A 23,830-nucleotide genomic window follows, 5' to 3' on the forward strand; every position below is an offset into this window, starting at 1 on the left:
TATCATCATCAATATTTAAAAATATAATTGTATAACTACATACTATACCATCGCCAAATTATTTCATTAAAACATATTGTGAACGTATAATAATACATAATTGTATCAATGAATACCATATTAAACTTTATTATAAAAACCTATTGAAGTAACAACAATACAATTTTATTATTATAGCAAATAGATTTTATATTTTTCCAAAATCAGCAATGAAAATTATTTAAATATACAAAATTGCTAGTGTATAAAATAAGAAAAACAATTAATGCTGCATATGTAATAGGAGTCTTTATTTATTAGTAAATTATATTGCATGATTAATAAGCAACGTATCGAAACCTGCAAATACTGATATTTATTGGGTAATAATACATATATAATAAAATTAATAGCAGATTTTGAAACGTGCTTCATCGCAACATATGTATACATGTGTAAATGTAAATACAGGAATGTAATGAAGAAAGAATGTGTGTGTATGTCGTCTGATTTTCTCCGCACGCATCATGTGATTGTGCGATAGAGTGAATATTATATCACTCACTCATTAGTACATAATATATATAGTAATTGTATTTAATATATTTACACACTAAAATATGGTTTATTACAGGTGATTTCTTTTAGCATGTAAAGTAATAATTAGTATGATATAGAAAAATTATATTTGTTTTTTCATTTCTAAAGAAGAGATAAAGATTTTAGAAATTAAACAAATTTTGTTAATCATACATACAACATAATTCCCTTTTTGGCACAGTTGTTTAAATTTTAACTCTTACGTTACATTTATAGAGTCCAATGTAATATTTTTTGCTCATAAGTACATAATTAATTTATCTGTATCTTTATACAAAAAATCACCTGCAATGTAATATGTATACAAATTGTTAATTGTATGCACTTATGCAAAAGTACAAGTACATACATGTTTACAAATACTATTTTATTATGGAAATAACTAAATTACAATTTTATTAGTGAACATTATTGACAGTGAAAAAAATTATTAAGTAACATTATGATTAGCTACCTTTTATGATACTGATTTGTTTTATATTATTTGAAAATCTTTTACATTGATTTGACGAAATGTATGATTTGATAAATACTTCATGAATTTAATTTACATATAGCAAGATTTAGAGTAAATAATCACCTGATAAAAAAAGTTTTTAATTAAATGATTTAAAAATTTTATGTCCAATCTATATCATATATATGATTTTAAATGCGAATATTAAAGTAGAATGTGTTTGTTAGAATACAACATTTCACAATTGATTTAATTATGCCTGAAAAAGAATATTTCCAGTTAAACATCTAATATTGTTATATGATGTATGTTGTTAAATATATACCTGTATCCAAAAGGACTTACATATTTCATTAGTCCCAGTTATTAGTACATAAACCCAATATCAAATAGATATTCGAATATTTATTTATCTATAAGAACTGTAACTATAGTTATGGCTAATTTACCTATATGTAACTTTTTTACATATATATGTACAGAAGTCTTTTGCTATTCAAAAACTAGCTTTTAATATATTTATGTAAATTGAATTTTATGTTAGGTGTTCGTATTTTGCGATACATTTTTACATCATACAAAAAAATTGTTTGTAAAAAAGCTGTTCCTTTATAAGAGGATGCATATAGCAGAAAGATTTTACTAAATTATTCTTAATCACAATATATCTTCAACAAGGTATAAAATAGCGAATACAACTTACAAATATCGCAAAAGAATTCTTGAAATATAATAATAGTCTGCAATATCTCTTTTCTAATTAATTTAGTTGACAGTTTAGTTTATTTTCTTTTTTTCCATTTACGCACATCATATATATGTTATATATGCATTACATAATGTTTATATATTTTGTTACTAAATTTTTATAAATCAATGATAGTCATGGACAGTATCATATCTTTTATATAAAAATCTTTTAATTTTGTCCTTATTATATGGAAAACAAAGCATTTATTATTTTATGTTATGTTATATGGCACACTTCATACATTTTATGGTTCTTGAATCTCGCTTTGTGCACTTATCAATTCCGATTGTATTTAAGAAATGTTAAATAAAAAGTAACATAACTTAATACAAGCTGTATGGAAACAATTATAAAATATTGTAAACAATTATTGACTTGACCTAAATAAAACCGTTTTTTTTAACGATCACAGTTTTGTTATAACTGGTTGCATAAGAAACAAATCAAAATATCTATTATGAAATTACAAAAACTGATTTCGGAAGACAACGCGACATTGATTAAATAATAGGAAGAAATATTGTTTTATGTCGATAAGAATATATTGTGCTTATTTTTTGGTAACAGATCAGCAGTTGTACACTTAAAATAATTAAAATCATGTAATTTATGATCTATATTAAAGTCTATCAGTTTAAATATACAGACAAACAATATATAAATATTTAAATGTTAAAACAAACATAACATGGCTCATCTTCCAAATAATATCATTGACAATATCAAACTGATTTCTTTCTAAAAATCTGGAGGAATGTAGAAGCATTTAGTATGTTCTTTGTGGAAGTAAGTGTTTTAACTTATTGCATTGAAAATATTAAATGATTTTAGTACATTAAATACAAATACTTACTTCTAAATTAAGATAAACTGCATTAAAATTACAGTTCTATAAAAAACTATAAAATTTGTAATGCCACCTTAATAATAAATTGGTACTTTCTATAGAGACCCCAGTACCCTGTCTCTAAATATTGAATTAGCACACTTGTTTTTGCATTTGACTTCATATGGCACAAGCACAAACGTGTCACATCGTAGATTTTTGTGCCCAATATAAAATACTTTGATGAAAGATATCTTAATAAGTATCCAGTCATTGACATTAATTTGTAAATTATTACTGTATTAAGTCACGATCAAACGTCAACTACGTCATTATTGTAATTGAAATTTGAGTCACGTAAAAATGAAGTACGTCGAAGTTTAAAACTTATACGATTTTCTTCAACCGTTTTCGGCACTTCCGTTACCTAAAAATATAACGATCGTATATATAAAATTATATTTAACCCAATATGATACTTCAAAGTATTTTTATAATTTTTTAATAATGTTTTTGTGTAATGCTAAGACAAATAAACTGTATTAAAAAAAGTAAAAATATAAAATCACGTTAATGGATTTCAAGCGCAAAACAATTTTTTCAAGCTATCATAAAGGGGTTTAGGACGCTGCACACTTTTAAAAATTGTATTAAATGATTTAAAAAATGAGAAAAAAAAGAAAAAAAAACAAACATTACATAAGGTACCTTGACATCTGGTTGGTTGATAGAACGTTGAAGCACCGACCTCCATGCTGCAGGTGCGGTATGCTCTAAAATAATATATACAGCAAGGCTTCTTAATTAAAGGATACAACATGCATATTCGCAATGTACTTGGAATTAACAAGGAATTAATAATTAATTAAAAATTATGCGTGAATCGCGAATGGTGTTTAAGATGTTACTAGATACATTGAACATGCAATAGAAAAACGTATTTTTGCTTCTTACCGTTCTCTTTCCTTTCAGTTTTACTTTTGTTTAAACTAGCTGCCAATTCCCTCACTGACCTTTTCTCTACACTGGCATTGCTTAAAGAACTAGCAGTACTACTTGCTGATAACGTCGGCGGTAATGAAGCAGGACCACTTACACCGCTATCCGTTGATTCATCAAGTGCATCTCCAGAATCAGGTGTATTTCCAGCTGAAGTATTTGGACTAGAACCATCGCTTAATAAATTAAATTCTCCTAAAACATTAAACACATAATATATATTATTATATAAGCTAAGAATTTTATTATTAAATAATTTGCTTTTTTTTTTATACCAGATTTTCTATCAGTAGCCATACTCCAGGGTCTTGGTTTAGGAGCTGTTATAGGCGGAACAGGTTTAGTCTTGGAAAGAGCACCATTGCTTTTTCCATCTGTAAGTGAACTATTTCCTTTGGTTAGAGACCTTAACACTGGAGATTTCGATGCTTCCGAATTACTTTTTGTACTGCTACCATTTGTTGGGCTACGAAGATCAAAACCTGTCGATCTTAATTTAAGAGAAGGTAAAGGTTGATTTGCATTCTTATCTGTATCTACCGCAGATTTTTTTGTTAAACTTTTCCTGGTTTCGTAATCTTTAGGAACAGCCGTTGCATCTTTATCCGAGGAATTTGTAGCAGTTGTTTGTTGTAATACCTTGCTATTTTCATCCGAATCTCGTAAACTGCGTGTACTTGTACCAGAACCAATAATGGGTAATGTACTACGTTTAGATGTATCAGCGGTATTACCGACACAATTAATACATACATTATTACTTGTATCTTTGTTGCTATCAGATTTTGTAAGAATTCTTTCATGATTTTGCGCATTGTCTGTTGTATTTCGCCGAGTTAATGGAGATGCAGTTAACGGCGAATCACCTTGAGATCTTCTGCCAACAAGAGGAGAAAATTTTTCTAAATTATCGCTAGATCGTGATCGCGGGGCAGGCTCAAGAAGTGTTTTTAACATTGGAGAGCTACAGCCAGGTTTTTTATCCGTCTCAGGTGGAATACTTTTATGACTCGTAAGAGATAAATTTGGACTACCATCCGTTGGAAAAGTATGCAAAGAGCTACAGCAAAATAAAAAGAAGTGTAATGTACATAATTTCCATAAAATTACAGTTTTTAAATTAATGAATTACAGTTTTAAAAATAATACCTGTCATCACTTGTAGGGGATATAAGAGGTGTTGTTGGTGTAGTTGGTCTGAAAAATACATCGAGGCCTTCTCCAAGAGCAAGACCATCCACTGGTTGATCTGGTCTCAGCATTGGTCTTGTAGGTGCTCTAGTTTTTGTTCTACGTGGTCTAGATTTTACTAAATGTTGCAGTTGCTGTCCTACAGTATTGGGTAATTCAGAAACAGAATCTAGTGATTCTGTTAAAGAATGTTCTGTCTCTGAAATAGCTGAAAGAATATGTTGATATCAGAAATAATAAATATATCAACTATAACATTTTTTTATATTAAAAAAAAATTAACCTTCTGCTTGACTTTTTGGTAAGGATGGTAACAGATCTGGAATGTCATCAGCTGAAAGACCTTCCACAGAATCGACTACAGATTTCGGCCGCAATTTCCTTCCATGTAAACTTTTTCGTTTATTTGATAAATGTGGCGTAGCCTACATAAAGAATAATAATTAATATCATTAATATGTATTTTAATTTTTTACAATAATTGTAATATGTTAATTCATTATTATGTACTACAAAAGATTTGCTATACAAAAGTCAACCAACAAATAATATATTTTTAAATATGTATATACTTTACTTACAAGATTTAAATAATCCAATTTCTGGACAGACATGGAAGTTTTATACTAAAATTATTATGTAGCAAAGTTTATTCTAATATATATTATATATATTATATGTAATGCATATATAATATATATAATATATACATAAATAAAAAAATTGCGTTTTTTACCATTGGAGATTGATCACTGGAACATTGACCGATAGAATTCACAAGTGAATAAGTTTCTGGTGGACAATCTTCTTCCGAGGCAATACTGGTTCTACCAACTGGTAATGCTGTAGATACACCTACAGTACTTGTAACTCCTATAACACTTCCACTACTCATTGAACCAGCACTAGGCCGCAATACATCAGGCGTACTGCTTCTTGTTCTACTATCACAGTCACCAATCTGAAAATATAAATATGAACATCAATATCAAAATTAAAAGATTTTAATACTAAACTTTTAGTATAATACCTTTTAGCATGTATTTAACACATAGTGAAGTATATTATACATACTAAGTTTTTATAGCTTCTTGACAATGATTCAATTACTTCATCTGTTATTCTGTCGGATACATGTGCAGCAACTGCCAAATTTAATTCACTATAAAAATATTAGTAATAGATAATTACAAGCAATGAGATAAGTTAGTGATTATTTGACAGATATATATTAAAGTCAAAACGAATAAGTAATTATAATCCATACTTGACTCTATTGACTATATCCGCCCCAGCTTGCTCTGTGATAGTGGTATGTATGAATTCACTACTAATTTGATTTTTTTCTTTGCAACTACTTCGTAGATCATCTTCCACTGCAACTGATTCACTTTCATCGCCTCTAATTACCGTTTGCGAAAGTATCGTAGGACACTGTTCATTTGCACACTTTATCATAGCATCTAAGGAATCCTGTATTTAAATTTTAATAATTGAAACGTATTATGTTTAATGTAAGAATAATATATATTTGATAATAAAATACCTGTAAATATATGGTTACAACTTTATGCAATTCATTTGCCATTTCGTGTAATTTTAGTTCTATTGGATTATTTTCATCTCGTCGTTGAAGAACTTCGTGTAATCTTGGTAAAAGCTACAAAAATATCATTTGCATACAGATTTATTCAAAATGTATTTATTATTCGGTATTTTATACCTGTTTTGAATTATCTGCATCTTGTATGAGTCCAGTTGCATAATTAATGTCATTATTAGCATCACAGCTTTCCGCAGCAATAGCTTTAATAGTGTCTTGCGTCTGTACAACCAATCTATCAACCATTTGTTGTGTGGAGCTTAACAAAAATCCTTGTTGCAATCTGAATGCTTGTCCATGACTATATTTACAAGGAGTAACGTTTCTTTGTAACAAGTCCTGGATTTTTTTAGCTAATTGCTCCGTTTTTTCAGCTGAAGTTTTCATACAAGGTTGCAAATCATAAATTGGAAATGGCATATGTCTTACGCTACAATTCCTGTAAAAGGATGTCACATATTAGAAAATATATTAACATATTCATTATTAATATGAAAGATTGCGTACTTTTCTAAAGCGTGAACAATATCAGCATAACCTTGAAGAGTAATATTATTTTTATCATAAATAATAGTTCTCAAATGATTATTAATTTGTAATGCCTTTGCTAATAATCTGGCACCAGGATCTCCAATCTGATTACCACTAATATCTAAAGTATGAAGACATGTGTTACTACCAAGGGCATTGATAAGATTATAGAGATCAGATTTTAGTCGAGAATCTGGTAAATGTAATGCTTGCAAAACGCAATCATCTTCTTGAAGCATTTGCACAAGGGCATCCATTACAACAGCAATATGTTTGCTTTTCATACTAACAGTATTGCGACCCATATATAATTGTTTGATCGACTTGTTTTTTCCTATAGCAGTTATTACTTGTGCTAAATCAACATCCATATCTGTGAAAAGACATTTACAAGATATAGAATCCAAATATTAAAGCAAATAATTTATTTATATTATACTGTACTTACTACTATCTGATATATCCAGTGATGCTATGCAACGTACGCCATGAATGCATGATTCCAATACATGAGCACCCATAGAGCCCAAATTGTTTCCACTCATATCAAGTTCTAAACCAACTGTACTTTCATTGCATGCCAAACCAAGTAACAAATGTTTCAATGCCTCTAGCGGCAATTTACAACAAGATATATTTAAGTACTTTAATGAGAGTGTAGCAGTAAAGAACTGTTTAAAGCTGGGAGGTATTTCTTTGGTCTTTTTACTTGAAAAGGAGTTACGAGCAACATTTAAATGGACTAGATTAGTTGCACAACCCCGTAGTAAAGCACCAAACAACTAGATAAAGTAAATGTGAAATATGAGCTTATTTGCTCTTACATGAGTTTTACGTATAGAAAACTAAAATATACTTACACATTCTAATGTTGTATCTGTACCACTTAGATCTAAATGAGTTAGACTATTAGGTTGTGCCAAAAAATTACATAAATTCTGTAAATATGTAATAATTATATTAATCGCATTTCCTACTATTATAATATTAGTATAACCATTTATTATATTAAATTTTGGAATAATATTTAGAAACAACTTACATTGATATCATCTTTTAAAGAGTTTTCTGAAAGATTTAAATATTGCAAACTAGTTGGCATGCTTCTATTTAAACTTAGTGCATGTGCAATTTGACTTATTCCTTTTCCAGTTAGTCCACAATGTGCCAAATTTAATTTCTGTAAACCTTTGGGTAATTTTCCAATAGGTCCGCTTAAATGTGCGCCTCCTTAAAAATAATATTATTATAAGTAATATTATTAGTAGACACATATATTAATTAACATTAATAATTAATGGTTAAATTAAGCATAGCAATGTGCAATACTATTTATTAAGTATATGTAAGTACACATCATGTAAGTTAAACAATTAAATATACACTGTAACAATCATCTTTTTTTCATGGAAAAGAGTAAAATTAAAAATGGAGGATTATTTCTAAACATAAAAGGATAAGGATAAACTTAAATAACATTAATGGTTATTTGCACACCTTGCAATTTGGCTATTATCCCACACAAGCTAGAGGCTCCTATAAAAAGAAATTTGTATAGGGATACTTTAAGAACATACTTAAAAAGTGAGTAAAAAAAGAAGAATGGAAACCACAAAAAATGGATCTACTAAGGAATAACATCCTACATAAAAGTCTTTATAATTAATACTTACCTTTATCTTCAATGGTATTATATGATAGATCAATAGTCTGTAACATTGTATTAGCATTAGAAATTAGAGCTAACGATAATTTGTGCGCAAAATCCCTAAAAAAAATCACATTTTAAATTTATTTATTAAAATTAATTGTATCGTAATTATGCATTTATTTTAGCTTTACCATTTTATTCCAAGATTATCTAGATAAAGTTCCTGAATGGAAAGGGATCTACGCATAACATGTAACAATCTCTCCAAAGGCTCGTGACTTAGTTTAAGATGAGATGCCCTTAATTTTGTAAACCAAGTATTATATTCCAACGCAGAAATGATTGGCACCAGATCTTTTTGATCCAAATGATCAAAATCTCTTAAATTTAGCTCTCTTGTATCATGAGAGAGGTATATTGTATCAACATCCTATAAATATAATTGTCTTGAAAAATGTTCAATAATAATAGTAGGACATTTTCATATACTTTAACAAGTTACCCAGGCTACTTCTTCTCTATATGGTACACCATGTAAATCACACATACATGCATATTGGGTTGAAAACCCCCCACAAGGTCCAGTATGTCTTGTTGCTTCTGTACTTCTAGCTAATTCACTACCTCTTATACTCTGCAGTCTACTAGCTGGTATTACTTCTATTTTTCTTATAATATAACTATAATAAAAATTATAATTTTAATATTAGTTATTCTAATATTATAATAATTAAAATAAATATAAATTTATATATATAAGGTAATAAACACATACTTCAATGGTACAGTGGGAAAGATATTTCGAATTGCAGTATGTAAGGCCTCAATCATTGCATCTACTTCTGTAGTATCTGCACCTGCTCCAGTAGTAGTAAAATTGTAATATCTTTCCCCAACACTTAAAGATAATTGGTTTGCTCTTTTCGATTCTATAGATGTTATTTCTAAATAATGAAAATGGCAGTCGATCTGTAAAAGAAATTTTAAACATAATTATTAAAATAATCATATAATTTTATTTGTAAAAACAAAATAATCATATTATCTTACTCTTGTGGGCACTTTGGCCGTTAAGAGAAACAAACGGCATGGTGAAAAAACCTTAAATCAGAAATATTTAATTTTGAATCACTTTAAATCTAAATAACTTCAAATTTATTATACATTATAATATTGTAATACTACAGATATTACTTACCAGAACACGATTTTCCTGTTTATCTTGTTTTGTTTCCAATTTTACAACATTCTTTAATAATATTTTCACATGCTTACCTAATAATGCTTTCACCGATTCTACAAATAATGAATAATTTATGAAAAATGATAATTAAACTAATGGCAATTTTGTAAAATATACGAAATTAAGGAAAAGGTTTAAAAAAATTGTATTATAATCCAATTTGTATTTTTGTGAAATAAAATGAGGACTAATGAAACTTCTATAAACATGTTTTAACAATAACTATTTGAACAAGAAATATATTTTTTTTATGTATGACAGTTCCATAATACGAACGTAAACATTCAGTAGAAGACAAACCATTTAAATCTTTCGTAAGTTGCGATCTAGTTGACATTTTGTTAATTGGCTTATTTTTCAAACATCAACGAATCCATTTAAGACATTGTTTTTTTCGTCACACGGTGACCAATCGGTTTTCTATCTTGCTTAAAAAAATGTTAAGATAAAGGGCGATGTCACGAAACTATAAAGCTGAATAGCCGCCATATTAGCACCTGCCCGCGATCCATTCTGTTCCACTCCGTTCCGTTCCATTCTTACAAGTGTGTTTATTTAAATTCTTTTACTATATTTTTTACTCTTACCATTTACTATAACGTTATGTTCTGTATAATAAAACAACTAATTTAGGTGATAATTAATGTATGTAAATTGTACAGAATAGGTAATTGAGATATCTTTAATATTATTATTTATTATTTTTATTTAGTCCGTGCCTCTCGGCTTTGGACGAACTTTCAACTTTCTTTACAGCTNCTTTATTGCACTAATCGCCTTCTTATCTCTAATCTAACACTAATGCTTATAATCTATTTCCACTTATGCCTACGATTTATTGCAACTTAGCCTACACACTATTGCCACTTTGGTCTTTTTGCCTCCTTGCTGTGCTACCTTCCTGTCCTTCCACCCCTTCTTGTATTGCCTTTACCCTTCTTTTCTCTATTATCGCTCTCAGGTCCATTAGTCCTTCCCCAGTCCCATTTAATATTTTTTCTATTTCCTTTGCTCCTCCTGTTATTTCACATTCTTTTAGTACATGTCTCAGGTCCTCTTCTTCCCCTCCACATAATCTGCACCTTCTTTCTTCCTCCTCTTTCCAATGTTCTTTCGCTTTGGTTTCGTTTCCACACCTGAATCTGGCTATGATTATTCTGTCCTTCCACTTCATCCTCCTTTCCAAGTACTTTGGCATCTCCTCTTTGGTTATGTTCCTGTAGTACCTGTTGTACTTGGATTCCCTTATCCTTTTCCTCCTCTCTTCTGTTTCTCTCTTCCTTCTTTCTTCTACTATTTGGGATATCTTTAATAAGTTACTTAAGTTAGTTTTAATAATATACGAAAATAATTGTTAAGTGTGCAATAAATAATTAAGGTGAATAATAATATTTGTGTATAAATAAATAATATTTTATGTTATATAATTTCAGGATTTAATCCACATCTGATTAAACATGTTTGCTATAAAAAAAATTTTGAAAAAAATACGAATTCCTTTACACCAAACTTATGCCACAAATTCAAAATTAGTTGAAATTTCAAAAAATGATACAGGTAATATCAGAATCCTAATTTTTATAAGTTATGTTTTTATTCAAGAATATTTTTCTCTAACAGGTATTGCTACAATATCTATGGCACGTTCACCTGTAAACAATTTAAACAAAGAGTTATTAAATGCTTTAAAAATGTCCTTAATGGATGTACAACAAGAAAAATGTCAAGGTGTTATATTAACATCGTCATTATCAAATATATTTTCAGCAGGCCTTGATATAAACGAAATGTATAATCGGACTGAAGAACAGCTAACTGAATATTGGCAAACATTGCAAGACACATGGTTAACTTTATATAATTTGGAAATACCAATAGCTGCTGCAATTAATGTATTATTATAAATATTATTAGTATAATTATTTTCTGAGAAATATATATATATATTTGTTACTTTATTTATAAAGGGTGCCAGCCCTGCTGGAGGATGTCTTTTAGCAATATCTTGTGAATATAGAGTTTTAGTTGAAGGAAAACATACTATAGGATTAAATGAAGCACAATTAGGAATTATTGCTCCAGAATGGTTTAGAAATATATATATTGACATATTAGGACATAGAAGAGCTGAATTAGCACTTTTAAAGTAATTTATTGTTAATGAATGTATAACAAAACATTTGTCCCATTTAGTAATATCTATAATTAATTGAAAACTATTGATTTCATAGAGGAACCCTATTTCATCCAAAGGAAGCATTAGAAATTGGAATTGTAGATGAATTAGCTTCTGATAAAGCTAATGCAATCCAAAAGTGTCAAAATTATATTGAATCTTTTAAACACATACCCTGTAAGTACAATATTTATTTAATTAAAATAAGTATGCTTAATATTTATCATATAAAATATTTATAAAGTCAGAGCTAGAGCAATAAAAATGGAGTTAAGGAAACGTAATTCATTATGGTTAAAAGTAAACAAACATATGGATCTAAATCAATTTTTAACACTTATTCAGTTACCAGAAGTACAAACTGGCCTAAAATTATATATGGAAGCTTTGAAGAAAAAATAAGAAACTTTAATCGAAGTGTCGTATTTTAAACTATCACGTTAAAGATTAAATGTTTTCATACGATTTTTATAGAAATAAAATATTTTATACGAGAATATATTCGTGTATTAAGAGATATACTATATTGTTTAATAAATATATACAGTTCAGCAAAAATACTTACTTCTATATTAATTTCCAAAGTAATAGGTTTATAATATAACTTCTGAATGATCATGCATCATTTTATCAAGTCATTCATCAAGTGCTAATATAATTTCTGAATCATCAACATTTAAATTTAATTGTTGCAATACTTGCAGAAATTCTTGTTGTTGAGAATCTGCAAAATGTGATATTTCTAATATTTGTTGACTACTTCTTTCACTCTCATGTCTATTAAAGCAAAATAAGAGATTTTCGAAAATTAAGCTTCAAAAAGATATGGAAATATCTAAAAAAACGAAGGAACTCGCCTTATTAGCCGTTCACTGTATTCTTCAATCCAATTTTTTAATCGATTTATCATGATATCTTCGCGAACATCTATTATCTGTAATTAAAAAATTCATATTAGTTTTTGAAGTACAAACAACAAAAATATACATAGATACACGTACATACTTGCAAATGCCTTTCATGAGAATTATTAAGATTGTAATTTAACATGTCTTTATCTTCACATAGATTTAATAAATGACGTGGCATTTTTGCATCATCTCCAATACCACTAAGGAAATACAGAATTAATCCGTTAATAGTGTCATTATATTCTGCTTCACAATTACGTAATTGTGAAAAATATCCTCGTGCAGTTGTTAGAAAAGAATCCACCATATCAGAAATGTTGATCCTAAATACTTCATTTATATCCTTTATTAAATAAGTTTAATATTATTTTCAATTTAACTTTCCTATACATAACTCATAATAATTAAAATATACCTCCATTTGTTCATGCAGATCTACTTCAATGGACATTAATCTTGTCCATGCATCAGTTACCATATCACTAAGTTCTTCAGAATATTGTTGTGCTATTTCAGTTACATTTTCTAATGTAGCAGTATCTACATCTCCAACTAATTTTTTTAATAATTGTTTAACAGTTGCTAAAGCATCAGTTTTCCTGCGCAAGACTTCATTTACAATCCTATAATTTGAAATAGTACAAATTACTATCAATTTTGTATATTTTGTATTTGATGCTCATGTATATATATCACTCACATTCTACCTTGATTTTCTGAAATAGTTTTACCTTCATTTACAGCAATATTGTAAAGATTTATTTCATTCATTCGCTTATTATGTTCTTTCAAACCTATCTCATAAAACTCTTCGCATATAGCAGTAAAATTTTTCTTATATTCTTCATATGCATTTTGTGTATCATCAGTTACCATAGATAAATCCTTTCCTTCTATACATAAAATGCATTTAATAAATTTTTATGTGGAAGTGCATGAAGAAGTAAATAATAATTATTGTGTGTATAAATAAATTGATAAACCTTTGTCATTTTCAAACATTTGATGAAAGAGATAATCCCCATCAAGATGTTCTACGTATGCAGCAGTGAGGATAGCTAATTTCTTTTCATATTCTTGCTGGGCATCCAATTCTTCTTTTTCTTTCATTTCTGTTTCTTCTAAAGTATTTAAAGTCCTACTAAATTATAAAATATAAATATTTTAAAATAAATATATATATTGTTTTTTATATATCTATTTTATGGATATTTTATAATTACTAATGTTTTTCTATAGCATCTTTCCTTTGTTCATTAGTTATCATTTTGTATTCATAGTAAATTAATTGTGGTAAGAATGCAAATACATAATGCAAATATCCATCTTCTTTAGTGCATGGATTTCCACTCATATTCAAACTACGTAACTTTTTAAATTTTCTCAAATATAGTACCTAAATAATAATACAAATGTAAAAAATATAAAATATTTAATATCCACGTATATTTTGCACATTACATACATGTTTTGTATCCGTTATAATATTATTACCAATACTAAAAATCGTAAGATGACGTAACTCATCTATATTTTCTATCTCACGAATTTCATTATTAAATAGAAGCAATATTTCTAGTTTTGTTAAATTGTTTAAATTCTCCATTATTTTAATGCGATTGAAAGAAAGATCTAATTCTTTTAAATTAACGAGCACATTTAGGTTTTCTATTTTCTCAATTATATTATTGGATAATTTTAATGTCATTAGATTTGGCATTACCCATAGATAATCAAGTTTTAGAATATCTAGAAGAAAAAATAACAAGTACACGTATGTATAACAAGTTAAATGCAAGTTTAAAATTTATGTATAATACATACTAAGAAATTCAATCCGAATTTCTTCTATTTCATCTAATTTAATACCATCTTCGTAAAAAAGTTTACCAGCTTCTCCTTTTGGCCCTTGTTCAATTACCAAATTTATTAACATATCTTGATTTATTACACGAGGTTGCACAAACTCTTGTAATATAGTAGGAACGTCTTCCTCAATCATCATTTTTAGATATTTCACAAATATCCTATACAAAATTAAATGAACAATTATCAGAGTACATATACATATGTATGTACTGCTTTGTATCGAAAAGATTTAATTTATATAGCCTTCATTTGCGGTTGCCGCGCAACAAAGATTTATCAATTTTGTGGCGAACTTCAGAACCATGCCCTGTCAATTTCATACCAAAGAAGTTTCCTGTTTTATCGACCTGAAGAAACCTACTTTATCAAAATTTATCTTTTAAAGACAACACTTTGTTAAATCCGGTTATATCACAGTTATATTCCTTATTATTTATTACTTGGTCACGTCGTACAAATATTTCCAATTATTTTTTATAAATAGTTACAGACCAAAGTTTAAGAGATAAAAAGTATCACTTAGAGAGTTAGAAAGAGAAGGAGAGAGAGAGAGAGAGATTTTATTAAAGTTTGATTATGAAGTGTACAGTTCAATTTAAAACTTGAAAGTATTTAATGTATGTAAGTTAAATTTTATTTATTAAATTAAGTAACATTTATTTAATAAATTAAATACAAACATTTATTAATTAAAAATTGTTTGTGTTATTTAAAATAAGTCGTAAGATCCCTATAATTTTGCTTTACGGCGCTCTCTAGTGTTTGATCACGTAATTATGGAGATTTATATAAATATTGATCCAGAATGAAAACTGTCTAGGAATTACATATTCTATGTTCAAATTCCTAAGCTAATTATCATTGATAACTGTAAAATTAAATTACGCTTTTCGTATCGTAACGTTACGAACAAAAAGTTAATAACGAATTACACATAATACAGTCCGCCTTTTCTAATTTGTCCAGTTACTACTAAACTCTAGAGAAAAGTGTTAGATTAAACAGATAAAACTAGATAGAAATTTAGGTAGACAGATAATAAAATTTCAATATTCTTATTTTCACAAAATATATAGAATAAGTAAATATTTCGTTCCCTCTTATTCAAGAAGATATATTAGAAAAGTTATTAATACATTTATTTTGAATTAGAAATTTGAGTTATTCGTAAAATAAATGTATTTACTTTAAATGTTAGATCCAATCAAAATGGCATTCTCAGAATGCTGTGCCTGATTGGTTAGAGTTTTATGTCACTTTGTATTTGACGTCTGACTTTATCGCCGTTGGGTCATATGATACTGTCACTCATTATAAGAAGTTTTTAATTTATTATCAAGTATTGTTCCTGTCAAAATTTGTTACGTGCCTTACATAAGCACAAGTGAATCAAAGTAATATTATCGAATATAGAAACAGTTTCATACAACTTGCAACAATGTCATTTTTTGGAGTAAATGTCAATCCATTTTCAACACCAGTAGGCCAGAAAATAGGTAAGTTTTATTATTTACCTTTACGAAATCCATTAAGTCGGTTATTTTATTATTATGTTAATAATCAGTTAAGTCTTTTTTATATGGACAACTATTTGTACATCAATATTAATGAATGCTTAAATACTTATAGATTTTTTCTATGTCTATGTATATATCTTCAGCATTTACATCATGAATCATGACCTATCTAACATCTTTTATTCCAATTAATAAATTATAACATCTTTATTTGTATATTTCAGAGCAAGCTACAGATGGTAGTTTGCCAAGTGAAAATTGGTCACTTAATATGGAAATATGTGATATTATAAATGAAACAGAGGATGGGCCAAGAGATGCAATTAAAGCAATTAAGCGTAGACTAAATCAGGCTGCTGGAAAAAATTATACTATAGTCATGTATACTCTTACTGTTAGTATTTATATATTCAATAATACTTACATTTCAGACAAGACATAGGCAATATTTAAAAGTTATTTTGTACAATTAAATAATATATATGTATGTAATATAAAGCATTTACTTCTTAACAGAATTAATTTTTCAAAATAACTTGCTTCTTTTTATAGTTATTTGAATTAGGTTTTAACCATACTTAGCAGCTATGATTAGTAGATTAGTGATAGCTGTTTTGTTAGAACTACTTATCTATTTCTTACTTTTAATCTTCTTATTTTCAAATATGCATAAACGTTAATTTATGTATGTTAATGGATGAATGCCAAAAATAGGTATTGGAGACATGCGTAAAAAATTGTGGAAAACGTTTTCATTCACTTGCCTGTTCACGAGAATTTGTACAAGAATTGGTTAAGTTAATTGGACCAAAAAATGAACCACCAACAGCAGTGCAAGATAAGGTCTTGAGTTTAATTCAAACATGGGCAGATACGTTCCGCCATCAGCCACATACCCAAGGAGTTGTTCAAGTATATCAAGAATTGAAAGTAAAAGGGATTCAATTTCCAATGACAGACTTGGATGCCATGGCACCCATTATCACTCCAGAACGAGTAAGCTTTTTTCTGTTGTGATATATGATCAAAAAATTATTGTTTTATATATTTTGTGATTATTATAATTTTTTTTTATTATAATATAATTGTAGAGCGTACCTGAGTCAGAACAAAATGTCATGAACGTACCTACAGTTGAACAGCAATCAGTAACTTCTGTAACACCACAAGTCCAACAACTTCAAAACCAATCATCTGGACAAGTAGCTATATTGAATGAACAACAAATGGCTAAAATACAAAGTGAACTTGATGTTGTACAAGGAAACATGCGTGTCTTATCAGAAATGTTGGCATATTTTACAAGTTCAGATCAGAATAATAGTCAACAACCTGATCCTGCTGATCTTGGACTTTTAACTGTATGAATATAATTATTTGTCTTATATATATGAATAGCAGTAAATACCTAATAGCAAATACCCATTAAAACAAATGCCTTTCCTATTCAACAATGTAATGTTGTATATATGAAATTGAAAAACATATTTTTATGTAAGATACACATATATATTTAAATTATAATACTTATCATTTGTAGGAACTTCATTCCACATGCAAAGCAATGCAAGAGCGTGTTGTTGATTTAATTGGAAAGCTGGCACATGATGAAATGACAGCAGAATTATTGCGTATTAATGATGAATTAAACAATTTATTTTTGCGTTATTCGCGTTATACAAAAAACAAAGCTGTTGCTGCAAGTACTATTTTAGCACAAACGATTGGTCATCCTCCAAACATAGATTCTGCTTCATCAATTAATAAACAAGAAGCTGATTCTCTTATTGATTTATCTGATGAAACTGATACTTTGGAGAAAAAAATGACAGAAATAGGTAAATATTATATTTGTAATAATCGAATAATGTTTGTGTTTGTGTGGATAATTCTTTTATATTAAATTACAGGCATAGCTGATAATATTGACCAAAATAGGATAGATCGGAAGGAGAAGAAAGAAGGTGATAGTGATGAATTTGATATGTTTGCACAATCACGGAATACATCTTACGAAACTGCAAAAAACAGGTTTCTAATATTAAATTAATTGCAACTTTTAAATGTGTATACCCAATATATAACTATCCACTTATTTTTATTGTAGCGGTAGCAAATATGAGGATAATTTGGAGCAGGTGAGCGGAGGAAGTCTCAGTACAGCGATTCTCAATCGCAATAATCCTAAGTATCCCCAGCAGACTGCTTCTACAGCTGCTTCTACTACTGCTACTTCTGTGCGTAATCCCTGTTCCTATAATTATTGCTAAGCATTTAGTTAATATCATGAATAATATAGATACTGATTATTATTGAAAAGAGTAAGATTATTACAAAACTTTTTATAAATTTAATTACACAATATTGCAAAATTATATTTTTGTAAGCAATTTAGTTACGATTTCATACAATGAGCTTAAAATTACTCTCATAAAGGTAAGAATATCATACTTACTACACATTGTGATATTAAAACGTTGTGATTATATTCTTATTCATTTAGTAGTTTTATTTAGAAGTTGCTTCCTTTCACTGCTTTCTATAGCATGAAATAATTAATTTTCTCTTATGTTTCCTTTTGCTTTATTTTTGCCTATATATATGCATATGTTCAGATTCTTATTATTTCGTTTGATATGTTTATTTTTATTTTTTGTTTCTTTCTTTTAATATTCAGCTGAACCGGGAGTCTGAATTTAATGAGATGGCAGCCTGGTTAGATCATACGGTGAGTTATATATAACAATGAGATTAAAAATTTGTGATATAATCATTTAACACATCATTAAAATTTTCTTCAAAATGTTCAATTATATGTAAATTGCATTTAATTATATTTCGTAGTTATTAAAACAACTTCTTTTTCAGCCAGGAGCACATGGTGATCAAGAATCTCTAACATCTTCAGAGTTCGAACGTTTCTTAGCAGAACGAGCTGCTGCTGCTGAAGCTCTACCAACTCTACCCACAACTACTACTAGTACAGGAAATACTACAAATTCTGAAAACTCTAACATTCAGCGTCAAATTAATAAGGATCAAGATAAATCTTTATTTGCTCTTTAAATGTAATTTTCATATTTACATTTTAGAAAACTGATAAAAATTAAATTTATTCTAATTCGGTCATCAAATACACTTTCTAATAAATCAATGCTTCTAATAATAATACTAATATTAGAAACATTGATAAAATAAGTTGAAGAAAACAATATAAAAAAAAAAAAATAAAAAGAAAATGCTTTGTGCTTAAATGTACTTAAGAATAGAATTGATACTGAATGATCGTAAATTAGCATTTTATTACGTTGTAAAAATTTAATAACAATGAATAACTTATTTTAAAATAACCGTTACGCGTAAATATTATGTAATGCAAAAATAGGAGAAATACTAACTTATGTTATTTGTATATAAAAAAACACATTGTATGCAAAATAATATTCATATTACAATGTGTGGTCTCATGCCTTGGAACTATATAAGAATTATTAATTTATGCAGTTGCATTTTTCAAATTTGCGGATTTAAATAGAAAAAAATTAATATTTCATTTTGTGATTGATTTTGTTACGCTATAGATCGAAATATTTTTATATCTTAGATTGGTAGATCATTTGATATTTTGTATAAATATGATACGTTCATTATTATAGTAATTTTGACCTTTATGAAGTATTATTATTATAGAGTAATATAAATTTATCGATAGTATTGTTATAATTATGTAACGATATATTACAAATAACTAATATATTCTAAAATTATATTATAGGAATATCATTGGTAATAAGGAACGTTATGTAAATCTTATGTTTGTAATTTAAAATTATAGTTTTACTTTGAAAAAAGTAAACATATTGACAGTACTATGATAAGAACTAAGATTCTTTATGCAGTTTTAAAGATGTGATAAATTATTATGAAACTATCTTTAAATGTTTGATTTTATAAAGCTGTATCCTTCTACCAATGAATATTTTATTTTAATATCAAATAGTCAAATATTTTTACTAAAAATATATTACTTTTGACAAATAGTGCAGGTATAGCACTAAACATGTTAATTCTTTTATTCTAGAATAGATGAAATATTTAAGAATATTTCAAATAGATGTGTAAAGCAAGATGAAAAAAAAATTAAATTTGCTTATTTGTGTGAATTGTATTTACTTCTACGTAAATACTTGTAATCTATGTAAGTAATAACATAAAAAATTATTCTTCTGTTTTATGTGATTATTGCAATTTTTATTGAATATTGTGAAAGAAATTAATTTTATATTTTCAATAATTTCTTTATATTTTTAAAATTATACATCATTTTTTCGTTTTGTAATAAACTTTTCTAATATTCCAATATACTGATGATTGTATTTAAAAATTCTAATCCTTATATAAAACTAATATAAAATTGCAACATATAGTACTTCAAAGACAATTATAAAAAATTTGTTATTATTTATATATTAAGATCTTCTATAACATAATTATATAAATTACAATTTTATATTTATGTTAATATTTATCAAGATCACAATTGCAGACATTAGATATTATTTATATCAACAATATTTCTATATTTTAAATTATTTTGATATTTGCAAATAAATTAGCGAATATAACATAAAAAGGACTGAGAAAATTGTGTCATACCGTAAGTTCTTTATTTAAAATTCTATTTTTCAAATAAATTTTTATTTTATAATAAAATAATATTCATATTAAAATGGTTGTCAAACAAATTTTCTCTTTTAATATATACAATATAATATATTATATATGTATATAAATTATTTCTCTCTATCGCTTCATTATATGGAAAGATACATATCCGCATTCAAATTTCTCATATTGGCCCATCGATGTGTAAGTATAGATACATATGTTCGTGAATATATATCATTGCGATACCACAAGCTAAGGTCACGTGGTTCACTCATCGTGTATTTCACGCTGATCATTTCAACCCGTGCGGTTGGTCTAATCGGTACCAGTTGAACGCACAGTATACAATTTGATTGATTCTATACTAAGATTTCAAGATTAATCTCGGATGATCTGGTATCGAAAATATAGTTCAAAGTTATTGTTGTGCTTTTCTCATAAGAAACATGTATACTGTATCAAAAGGACCTAGCAAGATAGCCGCTAAGACACGAAGAGGTACCGATACCAGAAGAATTTTTAACTGTATTTATAAACAGTTATAATATCAACTTCGTTGAACATTATCATCTTTCAGGGATTAGTCAGAATCTCGAGAGGCTGGAAACCTTGCGTGATTTAACGAGAAAAGCAGATCCTGATGATGACCACGAGGCCACCCGGTAAGTAATGCTTGAACCCATGTTAACCCTGGTTCGTTTCTTTCCTCTCTCTTTTTGTAACTTCAGCATTTCGACATTACGCAATTCATAATTGTCCGTTGATAGTAAGCACGTGCAATTCCTGTGTTGTATTCCTAAAGACTTGTAAATTATAATTCATAAAGTATTACACAATCATATCATTATCATATGCTTTTAGAAAAAAGTTATGTGATGTACTACCAGTAGTTTTTTCGTACATTAATATGTATAATAAAAACAATTATTATTTCACAGCCATGTGCCAAAACCAGTCTTTCACATGAATGGGAAATCTAAATTCAGTTCACAGAGGCATCAAATGCAAGAAGTTATTACACCTCAGCATGAAGAACTTATTAAATTTGTCTATGAATGTAGGTTAAACATTTCTGTTACTTGATTTTGAAAGTTATAACAAAATTTTTATTTCACAGTGTATAAGAAAATATATTTATACTGTATTTGTATTGCATAATATCATAACACTATAATTATAATTTTTATTTATCAGCATGGAATCAAGTTAATACACGACAAAGAACTGAATCTTCTGATGGTTCAGATTGTTCAGAACCTTCCAGTAAGTTTTTTAAATCTAATTGAAGCAGACTGTAAATTTTTTACTTTTATTTACCTTTCTAAGCATTAAATATGTATATCTTTGCGTATATACAAATTCATAGGTAACTAATTGCAATTTGATTAAATATTTATAATAAATAAAAATATTTTGTAAATTTCAGGTCCTAGTTCTATAGTATATTACAATGATGGTGAACCAAATGACACCCTCCAAGGTAAGCTATAATTTCTCTCTTTTAGAAAAAGACTATATATAATTGAGATGGATTAAAATAAATATACTATTTCAGATTTTAAACCATTTGATTTGGAATCATGGTGGGGTAAACGATTATTTAACAATATCACAAAGTCACTTTGAAAGACACAGAAATTTATAACAGTTATGGAGATATATCTTGAAGTAGTACAGAATGGCAAACAGTGCTAAAGATTAGCCTGTTTTGTGATTTAAAAGTAATTGAAGAATCAGTGAATAACCGTGTAGAATTGAATCTGAAGATTAGAAATGAACATAATTTGTTGAATACCACAAAGTTGCAATTGATGAATTTAAACTGTTGTAGAATTCATACATAATTATTTGTTACAACGAATTTCTTGTAAGAAATATTAACTTTTTATTATACATGCAACTTTAAAAATTAATTTGTTTGGAACTTTAAATACATATGTATATGTAACTATAGAACAGCATTTTTTTTAATATTGTAAGGGATTATGATTGGTAACTTGCATGAGTTTAGATATGCATTACTATCAACACTATCCTTGAATTGTGATATAACAATACACATAAATTACACATTTCTGTTTGAAGCTGTTCCAAAATTTTGATTAATGTAAAATTGTACAGAAATTTTGTTCAAGTTCAGAAGATATTGCAAATTTATAAATTAACCAGTAAAAAATCAATGTGATACAAAGTACGATTGCTATTTCCGTTTGTAGATTTTTAAAATAACGCAGGTAAAGATACAACTCATAAATACATACCAGATAGGGTTAAGCAAACACAAAAATCCCTGCGTGGTATGAATGCAGCGTGAAAATAATGAATTTTTAAGCATAGAATGATGTACATATTACATGCATCGTTTGTGTGAATGCATGACTACACTGCTGATATTGTTATGACAACTGTATCTAAATACATTTATGTAAGCAAATTTTAGTATAACTTTGTAGACTGATAATGTTTAAGGTTGTTACATGATTATTAGACAAGATAAACCTTGTCACCAATGTATTTGCAACCTTTGCTTTCAAAGTTCTTATTTCATATTGATCTGACTTAATCTTATCTAATTATTAAATTTTTACTTTAAGTATTAAAAAAAATGATTATCAAAAATTTTTATATGAATTGATACTTTTGAAAAGCAGAGTTTGCAAAAGTAGTCAAAATGTAGTGCAACATTCGGCTATTTAAGGCTGAATCAAGCAGTTATAAATAAATACATCTTTATATACATGATATCTTTCTTAATCTTTTTACATTAACTTTGATATATTAAATTTCATAGTATTAATCTAACTTATATATTTTTTTAACAGCAATTAAATTTTAATATTAAATATAAAACTGTCAAT

The 23,830-nt window shown here is 27.6% G+C and overlaps 5 protein-coding genes across 20 annotated transcripts; 3 read left to right on the forward strand and 2 right to left on the reverse strand.

Moving 5' to 3' along the window:
• Positions 1-269: 269 nt before the first annotated feature.
• Positions 270-10,273, reverse strand: LOC122569183 (F-actin-uncapping protein LRRC16A). 3 transcript variants are annotated; one of them, XM_043729800.1, is made up of 24 exons: positions 10,132-10,273; positions 9,787-9,884; positions 9,639-9,689; positions 9,364-9,557; positions 9,091-9,268; positions 8,780-9,018; positions 8,611-8,705; positions 8,435-8,473; positions 7,980-8,167; positions 7,798-7,875; positions 7,386-7,719; positions 6,914-7,310; positions 6,527-6,845; positions 6,350-6,463; positions 6,071-6,276; positions 5,878-5,965; positions 5,540-5,764; positions 5,385-5,405; positions 5,087-5,228; positions 4,762-5,011; positions 3,888-4,672; positions 3,568-3,807; positions 3,322-3,386; positions 270-3,040 (listed from the first exon to the last, which is right to left on the reverse strand). In XM_043729800.1, the coding sequence occupies exons 1-24, from the start codon at positions 10,166-10,168 to the stop codon at positions 2,927-2,929; spliced, it is 4,497 nt and encodes a 1,498-aa protein (XP_043585735.1). In that variant the 5' UTR covers positions 10,169-10,273; the 3' UTR covers positions 270-2,926. The 3 variants fall into 3 exon arrangements, with proteins under 3 accessions (XP_043585735.1, XP_043585734.1, XP_043585736.1); XM_043729799.1 differs by having other exon boundaries at positions 5,385-5,429; XM_043729801.1 differs by lacking the exon at positions 5,385-5,405.
• On the forward strand, positions 10,122-12,567 carry LOC122569203 (enoyl-CoA delta isomerase 1, mitochondrial-like). 6 transcript variants are annotated; one of them, XM_043729868.1, is made up of 6 exons: positions 10,122-10,145; positions 11,265-11,388; positions 11,452-11,723; positions 11,799-11,977; positions 12,063-12,184; positions 12,252-12,567. In XM_043729868.1, the coding sequence occupies exons 2-6, from the start codon at positions 11,289-11,291 to the stop codon at positions 12,407-12,409; spliced, it is 831 nt and encodes a 276-aa protein (XP_043585803.1). In that variant the 5' UTR covers positions 10,122-10,145; positions 11,265-11,288; the 3' UTR covers positions 12,410-12,567. The 6 variants fall into 6 exon arrangements, with proteins under 6 accessions (XP_043585803.1, XP_043585802.1, XP_043585804.1 ...); XM_043729867.1 differs by lacking the exon at positions 10,122-10,145 and adding an exon at positions 10,250-10,376; XM_043729869.1 differs by lacking the exon at positions 10,122-10,145 and adding an exon at positions 10,342-10,498 and having other exon boundaries at positions 12,353-12,567.
• On the reverse strand, positions 11,076-15,094 carry LOC122569192 (dynein regulatory complex subunit 3-like). 7 transcript variants are annotated; one of them, XR_006317360.1, is made up of 10 exons: positions 14,809-15,093; positions 14,384-14,667; positions 14,142-14,314; positions 13,902-14,059; positions 13,619-13,811; positions 13,334-13,541; positions 13,013-13,261; positions 12,865-12,941; positions 12,573-12,784; positions 11,076-11,137 (listed from the first exon to the last, which is right to left on the reverse strand). XR_006317360.1 is itself a non-coding variant. In XM_043729824.1 (9 exons), the coding sequence occupies exons 1-9, from the start codon at positions 14,921-14,923 to the stop codon at positions 12,643-12,645; spliced, it is 1,665 nt and encodes a 554-aa protein (XP_043585759.1). In that variant the 5' UTR covers positions 14,924-15,092; the 3' UTR covers positions 12,507-12,642. The 7 variants fall into 7 exon arrangements, 4 of the variants coding, with proteins under 4 accessions (XP_043585759.1, XP_043585760.1, XP_043585762.1 ...); XR_006317361.1 differs by having other exon boundaries at positions 12,573-12,731; positions 14,743-15,093; XR_006317359.1 differs by having other exon boundaries at positions 14,743-15,092.
• Positions 15,095-15,643: 549 nt separating this feature from the next.
• Positions 15,644-19,632, forward strand: LOC122569196 (TOM1-like protein 2). Of its 3 annotated transcripts, none has more exons than XM_043729838.1 (9): positions 15,644-16,283; positions 16,529-16,698; positions 17,019-17,300; positions 17,396-17,665; positions 17,845-18,142; positions 18,215-18,335; positions 18,412-18,442; positions 18,982-19,032; positions 19,173-19,632. In XM_043729838.1, exons 1-9 carry the CDS (start codon positions 16,226-16,228, stop codon positions 19,368-19,370), a joined length of 1,479 nt encoding a protein of 492 aa, XP_043585773.1. In that variant the 5' UTR covers positions 15,644-16,225; the 3' UTR covers positions 19,371-19,632. The 3 variants fall into 3 exon arrangements, with proteins under 3 accessions (XP_043585773.1, XP_043585772.1, XP_043585771.1); XM_043729836.1 differs by having other exon boundaries at positions 15,646-16,283; positions 18,412-18,541; XM_043729837.1 differs by lacking the exon at positions 18,982-19,032 and having other exon boundaries at positions 15,645-16,283; positions 18,412-18,541.
• Positions 19,633-21,140: 1,508 nt separating this feature from the next.
• LOC122569218 (MAPK regulated corepressor interacting protein 2) lies at positions 21,141-23,714 on the forward strand. Its single transcript, XM_043729897.1, has 6 exons — positions 21,141-21,470; positions 21,550-21,634; positions 21,911-22,029; positions 22,167-22,235; positions 22,399-22,452; positions 22,528-23,714. Exons 1-6 carry the CDS (start codon positions 21,419-21,421, stop codon positions 22,596-22,598), a joined length of 450 nt encoding a protein of 149 aa, XP_043585832.1. The 5' UTR covers positions 21,141-21,418; the 3' UTR covers positions 22,599-23,714.
• Positions 23,715-23,830: the final 116 nt, after the last annotated feature.

This window comes from Bombus pyrosoma, linkage group LG7 (genome assembly GCF_014825855.1).
Source record: "Bombus pyrosoma isolate SC7728 linkage group LG7, ASM1482585v1, whole genome shotgun sequence".
NCBI lineage: Eukaryota > Metazoa > Arthropoda > Insecta > Hymenoptera > Apidae > Bombus > Bombus pyrosoma.

What these genes read in the sequence shown, in the direction of transcription:
- LOC122569192 (XM_043729824.1), bottom strand. Translation starts at nt 14,923, where the DNA reads ATGATGATTGAGGAAGACGTTCCTACTATATTACAAGAGTTTGTGCAA. An exon ending in TTATAACGGATACAAAACAT is followed by an intron (nt 14,315 to 14,383) that starts GTATGTAATGTG and finishes ATTATTATTTAG; the next exon opens with GTACTATATTTGAGAAAATT. An exon ending in TACAGTGAACGGCTAATAAG is followed by an intron (nt 12,785 to 12,864) that starts GCGAGTTCCTTC and finishes TTGCTTTAATAG; the next exon opens with ACATGAGAGTGAAAGAAGTA.
- LOC122569196 (XM_043729836.1), top strand. Translation starts at nt 16,226, where the DNA reads ATGTCATTTTTTGGAGTAAATGTCAATCCATTTTCAACACCAGTAGGC. An exon ending in TAGTCATGTATACTCTTACT is followed by an intron (nt 16,699 to 17,018) that starts GTTAGTATTTAT and finishes TGCCAAAAATAG; the next exon opens with GTATTGGAGACATGCGTAAA. An exon ending in TACGAAACTGCAAAAAACAG is followed by an intron (nt 18,336 to 18,411) that starts GTTTCTAATATT and finishes TTTTTATTGTAG; the next exon opens with CGGTAGCAAATATGAGGATA.
- LOC122569183 (XM_043729799.1), bottom strand. Translation starts at nt 10,168, where the DNA reads ATGTCAACTAGATCGCAACTTACGAAAGATTTAAATG. An exon ending in CGGCCAAAGTGCCCACAAGA is followed by an intron (nt 9,558 to 9,638) that starts GTAAGATAATAT and finishes TTTCTTTTACAG; the next exon opens with ATCGACTGCCATTTTCATTA. An exon ending in AATTGGATTATTTAAATCTT is followed by an intron (nt 5,229 to 5,384) that starts GTAAGTAAAGTA and finishes TTCTTTATGTAG; the next exon opens with GCTACGCCACATTTATCAAA.
- LOC122569218 (XM_043729897.1), top strand. Translation starts at nt 21,419, where the DNA reads ATGTATACTGTATCAAAAGGACCTAGCAAGATAGCCGCTAAGACACGA. An exon ending in GATGACCACGAGGCCACCCG is followed by an intron (nt 21,635 to 21,910) that starts GTAAGTAATGCT and finishes ATTATTTCACAG; the next exon opens with CCATGTGCCAAAACCAGTCT. An exon ending in TATTAAATTTGTCTATGAAT is followed by an intron (nt 22,030 to 22,166) that starts GTAGGTTAAACA and finishes TTTATTTATCAG; the next exon opens with CATGGAATCAAGTTAATACA.
- LOC122569203 (XM_043729868.1), top strand. Translation starts at nt 11,289, where the DNA reads ATGTTTGCTATAAAAAAAATTTTGAAAAAAATACGAATTCCTTTACAC. An exon ending in AATTTCAAAAAATGATACAG is followed by an intron (nt 11,389 to 11,451) that starts GTAATATCAGAA and finishes TTTCTCTAACAG; the next exon opens with GTATTGCTACAATATCTATG. An exon ending in ATCTTTTAAACACATACCCT is followed by an intron (nt 12,185 to 12,251) that starts GTAAGTACAATA and finishes ATATTTATAAAG; the next exon opens with TCAGAGCTAGAGCAATAAAA.